The sequence below is a fragment of the Oryzias melastigma genome, linkage group LG19, assembly GCF_002922805.2.
Source record: "Oryzias melastigma strain HK-1 linkage group LG19, ASM292280v2, whole genome shotgun sequence".
NCBI lineage: Eukaryota > Metazoa > Chordata > Actinopteri > Beloniformes > Adrianichthyidae > Oryzias > Oryzias melastigma.
Window position 1 is genome coordinate 10,172,991 of NC_050530.1, and position 5,778 is coordinate 10,178,768.

General features: G+C 36.4%; 2 protein-coding genes across 3 annotated transcripts in view; one reads left to right on the top strand and one right to left on the bottom strand.

The window, feature by feature from the left end:
- LOC112154104 (tumor necrosis factor receptor superfamily member 12A) overlaps positions 1-2,112 on the top strand; it is an 11,929-nt gene extending 9,817 nt beyond the window's left edge. Inside the window, exon 5 of the mRNA XM_024284744.2 lies at positions 829-2,112. The gene's annotated coding sequence lies outside the window, so the exon portion shown is untranslated. The remainder of the gene's footprint in view (positions 1-828) is intronic.
- znf646 (zinc finger protein 646) overlaps positions 1,485-5,778 on the bottom strand; it is a 10,472-nt gene continuing 6,178 nt past the window's right edge. For both annotated transcript variants that reach the window (XM_024284740.2, XM_024284739.2), the window contains exon 4: positions 1,485-4,360. In XM_024284740.2, coding sequence (XP_024140508.1) covers positions 3,484-4,360 — 877 coding nt within the window. In that variant the 3' untranslated portion in view covers positions 1,485-3,483. The remainder of the gene's footprint in view (positions 4,361-5,778) is intronic.

Sequence of the window (5,778 nt, forward strand, 5' to 3'; positions counted from 1 at the left end):
ACTTTTCCAAAAAGAATAACTCTATTGTTATTCATTTTTAAATAACTACTAGTATTGAAATGATGCAAAATTTGATAATTCATTCTTATAATAGTTACAGCGTGTTAAAATGTGTGGAGACCATGGGTTAAATAAAGTGTTTTTTTTCCTGAATACTAATCTCAGTGGCTATGTCAGAATTCCCACCCTAATCCTTAACTACTGAAAAACGATATAGTGTGAGACTATTTAGTGCCCTGGATTTTAAAAGCAAGTCATACACCATGCTCACTACTTTAATTTGTTTTTTTAATGGCAAATATGACGTCACCGCTATCACAAAGTGAAAATCTAATCAATATAAGCATGTCTATTTATGACTCCACTGTGTTCTGACAATGAAAACATTGATAGTGTATTCAAAAATGAAATCTAAACAATTTTTTTTTTCACAAAAAATTGTTCAAACATGTTGGTCTATATTTGGTAATGTGGTGAGCATCGATACATGCTAGTTTTTCGTAAAGACTTCTGGGAAATTTTAGGGATTTTGAAATTCGGACGTCACTACAAAATGGTGAATGCACTATATAGTGAGTATTGAAGGAATTTAGACATTTATTATATATATAATATATTTTTGTGATAAAAACGTACCAAATCACCCAAATGTATCATAATTGGTACCATATATTTTATTTAAAAAATTATATTCCAAAAATATTTTTTGCTGATTTAATAAAAAACACAAAATTTGATTTTTCTGTCAATTATTTGATGTAGTGTGCTTTACAGGGTGAAAGAATAACATACTTTAAATTTTTTTTCTTTGTCATCGTTGCTCCACAGCCTCATCTTCTTCTGGAAACAGATGCAAGACACCAGGCGGAGGAACCTCTGGACCACAATCACAGCCTGACTGCAGGGTGTGCCTTGACCGGAATCGGACCATTTTTATTTATTAGACTGTTAGTCATAAAGATGTGCTCAGTTCTCAAGCTCAGTCGAGGTTCTGTGGAGAGGTGAGGACGGGACTTACTCCGAGCCACATTCCTATCTTTGATGGAGCAGTAACACCGTAGTACCTTAATAGTGGTCTCATCTTAGATTTGTGTTTTTATTTTTCCTGCTAACTGAGATGTTTGGGTTGAGATTCAGCAGCGGTCCATGCTGGTGTTTAGGGTTCTGCAGCGTCGAATGTAACACAGATCCCGTACAGTCCGGCGGGGTAGACGGGGTCTCTCTCTGCCCCAACAGCGCGAGGAACACATACTGTGGCACATCAGGGCCGTTTGAATGTAGCTACCTTTAGGTAAACTGTGTTTCTTTCCTGCCAGTATGTCCATGTACGTTCTTTCAGCAGCCAGCGATGAAGCTGTGACCGAGAGGACAAACTGCACTCATGCACTGCTACTACACCTCCTGAAATCCGTACACTCCCAGTTTCAGGTCATTGCATTATTGCCATCTTTGTTCTCATGTTACTACGTTTTTTTTTTTTTTTTGACTTGTAATACAATTCCAGGATCTGCATCGCTGTCAGTGATCGTAGGTCTCGATGCATGAAACACTATAAGTTCCCAAACTGCTAACACGTGGGAATGCTGCGAGGAATGTACTGTAGTGAAGAAAAATACCTGCAGTGTTTTTGTTGGACACTCATCTTGCAGTGCACACAATGTTAGACCGCTAAACTCTTCTCCAAGCAAAAAAAAAGACGCACTTTTTCATTGTAAAGTGCTTAATGATGTATAGAAATGATTGTTTTTTTTCCATGTTCTACTTTCCTGCACTTCCTGTCTTCTTTTGTCCCTGACAATGTTTCAGGTCATCTTTTTGGATCGGCCTGCTCAGTGTTTGTCCTCTGGCACCCACATTAAAACAGTTTCTTTTTATGTTTATTTATTAAAAAAAAAATAAAAATACTTGCAGTGTTGCAATGCATCAAGTGCGAGGGGACAAACACAAAAGGACTTTGTGAAACTTTCAGCAGGCCAGCCATTAAAAATGACTTTTTTCTGCTTCTTTTGCTTCTTTTATTTCCTGTACATGCACTGGCTTTTCTTTACTCACTTTATAAACTGCTTTGTGTAGCAAATGTATTTTCACAATAAAACTGACAACTTTCATGAATCCTGCAAGTGTGAATGATTGACAAAATATAAAAAGTTTTTTTTTCCAGTCTTTTAATGATTCTCACTCATAATTTAACATGTACATTCTTCGCTATAACATGATATAAAAATGGATCCCTTTAAAACTGTTCTAGAAATAGTTAATACAAGACAGGCATTTTTTTTAATAAATAGTGTAATAAAACCAAACTTATTTTTATCACACAATCCAGCAGTTTCCTGCTGCTTTAGAGAGTAAATGTACAAAGATTCACCCAATATTTTCATTAAAAATGTACAGAACTTAGAAGGATAAGTACTAAATAACCAAGAAAAAGAAAGTATAAGTACGCTTTTTTCCCCATCCATGCTGCAATGGCATTAAAAAGAAGTTAAGGAATTCTTAAAATTAAGATTTTCAGTTGATTTTAAGTTATGGCACATGGGAATGTTCATTTTAAACTGCTACAAAATGACAAGTAGAGTATATTGCTTTAAAAACTGCCACAAAAAAAAAGTGTTTCAGTCCTCCTGCCTTTTGGACTGTGAGTTTGTGTGCAAAGACAGTAAATAGCAGCTGTTAGGAGTGCAGGAACATTGAGGTATTTCATGTTAAAGCCAGTGCCAAATATGATAAAATCAAATTAATTTACTAAAAAAATCATCAAAAATTAAATCCTAAAGTAAACAAAGTGACAGGCTAAAACTAATTTCTTTTGGATGAGTTTCTTTCAAATTGAAATTGAAATTTAAAGTAAATTTTGCTCCATAACATGCAAAAAAGATGAAAAATACCTTAAATATAAGCTGCACTAACAAAAAATAAATAAATAAAATAAAACATCCCGGACAAACTTACATTTGAACTGTCCGTTCAAATAAGAAGGGAAGAATTCGGATTGAGTTTGGCACTGGCTCTTTAAACAGGTTTTAACTACATTTTTTAAGACCTGGTCCTGCAAATACTAAATACTACGCATTACTACATCCTAAACGGATCAGCGACACTATTTTGCTCATCAGTCGTGTTGGTTTTCAGCCCTGAGTGCTCCCTGACTGACTGTGGCTCATTTTTAACTGAGAAACTACCGTGAAGGTGAAACGCATCGACTGTCGACGAGGTCCTTAAACGCTACATGAACTTTACAAAGCTCTGAAAATATTTAGAAAGGTTCATCTGTACAAAAGAGGAATAAATACATCCATGTTGGTTTGCAGTGGAACAGGGGAGTACCGTTGTTTTCTTAAATAATCATGTATAAACATATTTGCAGATTTCCAAATGAAATTCTTTCCTAGATGCCGAAGATAATGAGAAGGTTCAGAGATAAATATATTTGTAGTTTTTTAAGGGATTTACAGAGGCACTGAAAACCGTACTGCAGCAGTCTCAGAGGAAAGCTGCCATGTCCAGATCCATGAAGGAGTCCATGCTGAAGGAGCTGTCGTACGTCTGGCTCTGGTGCATCTTCTGATGGTGGCGCAGGTTGGATTTGCTGGAGAAGTTCTTGCTGCACAGCTGGCAGGTGAAGGGCTTCTCCTTGGTGTGGATCCTGCGGTGACAGATGAGCTGCGTGGACACCCGGAAGGCCTTTCCACACTCCAGGCACTGGTAGCGTTTGGGCTCCGTGTGGATGCGGCGGTGGTTCTTGAGGGCCATCAGGTTGGTGAACTCCTTGTGGCAGACGGAGCAGAAGAAGGCGCCGGTCTTGTGGCTGTTCTTATGGTTGAGGAGGGAGCCGGCGTGGCGGTACGTACGACCGCAGTGCTCGCACACGTGGCTCTTCTCCTGAGGGGCGGAGCTTTCACTGCTCACTTGGGAATCAGAGACATCTGTTGGAGCCGGATAAAACATTGTTGGGTCTTGTTTTAGTGTTCCCAAAGTCTCAGGAATAACAGAATCCCAGGTGAGGTTGTTCTCTACAGGTATCTCCGCACCTTGAGGGTACGAGCTCTGAGCCGTGTGGTGGGCGTTGTGGTGCTCCTGGTAGCTGCTGGCGTCCGGGAAGCTCTGCTGGCAGACGCCGCAGACCACCGCCTGCTCCTTGGAGTGAACCTCCATGTGGTTCTGCAGGTGTGTGATCAGACAGAAGGTCTTACCGCACTCGGGGCAACAGTGGCGTCTCATTTGGGAGTGTATCTGCAGCGTGAGGGAGTCGGGAAACGTCTGGAGGCACAAGGCGCAGTGGTGGAGGCTCTCGGAGTGAGACTTCTTATGGTTGAGGAGAGAGCCGGCGTGTCGGTAGGACCGCCCACACAAGTCACACCTGCCACAGGAAAGGGATGGTATTAGTTTTTACAGTCATACATTTTTAATTAAAACATTTTTTTCTTTTATTTTCAAGAAACGTTTAAGTTTTATGTATGAAAAAATTGAATTTATAAATGAAAAACTAATAGATACAGCAGAAAATATTTAATTTGATGTATAATCTACTAATAAATTTTAGAAAAAACATCTAAATATGCCGTAGTTATATAGCTTTTTTTGTTTTCAGTAAATCAAAGAACAAATAAAAGGATTTCAGTAAAGTATAAATAAAATAGTTTTAATTATTTTTATTTTAAAGGTGGAAAGGGTTTTGAAAACATTTTAGCCTGGAAAAAAAGTTGCTTTTCATTAATTGAATGTTTTCAAGCTATTTCAGCAATAAAAACAAAATGATAATATTAATAAAATTAAATTTAAATATCAAGAACTGTTTTAATAAAATTGATTAATTGATTTGAATCGATTTAAGTTTAATAGATCTATAAACAATTCATAAAAATCTCGATCGATTCAGTACATAAAGCTAAAGTCCGCTAGCTTGATGCTAATGTTTAATGGAATTTCCCATAGGACGGCTAATGCTAACACTTGGTCGACCTAAACATACATTACTGACTACATGAACATCTTTATAAACTCACAGGCAGGAATTTCCAAACTCTTAAGGAAATATTTTTTTAAAGTAACCATTTGTGGTGTAAAGCATCGTTTTTTTCCTCATACTTTTTTCTTCTTCTTGATTAAGGTGTAATGCTATAGCGCGATCGCCACCTAGTGGCCAAACTGAAACGCCCTCCAGGAGAAGCAGCAGTTTACAATGTTAATGATCTGAACATTTTTGTTGGAACTTCTCCTTTTGAGAAACCTTGTAACACTGGATGATATTAACAATCTCATTATTTCACCATTACATTTTACAGTATTGGAACTGTATCAGATTAATATAAATAAATTCAAAACATAGAGTAGATTATTAATGTATTTCTAAACAAATGTGTAAACTCAAATTTGAATTGAATTGAAAATTGAAAAAAAAAAAAAAAATCAGAATCAAATCGAATTTGAATCGAATCGTTTCTAGAAATTATAATCGATACCCAGCCCTACGGCAAATATTGTAACAAAAATATATGTATCGATTTCCGTCCCTAAATAAAATAAAATAATTTTAAACAGTTTGATTTATTGCTTAAAAGGGAATAGAAAAAAAGCAAATTTATATAAAAAAAACTAAATGTGGTTTAAATGTATTTTCTCTTTAACATTGCTGGTTTCTAAATCTGTAAAGTAATAATACTTTTTCCAGTCCAAGTGCAGAATATTTATTAAGTAACAAAGATGAATTGCTGACATTTTTTCATTGTTACATGTAGTTTTATTATAGAAAAAAAATAACATTTTGAAACACTTGAT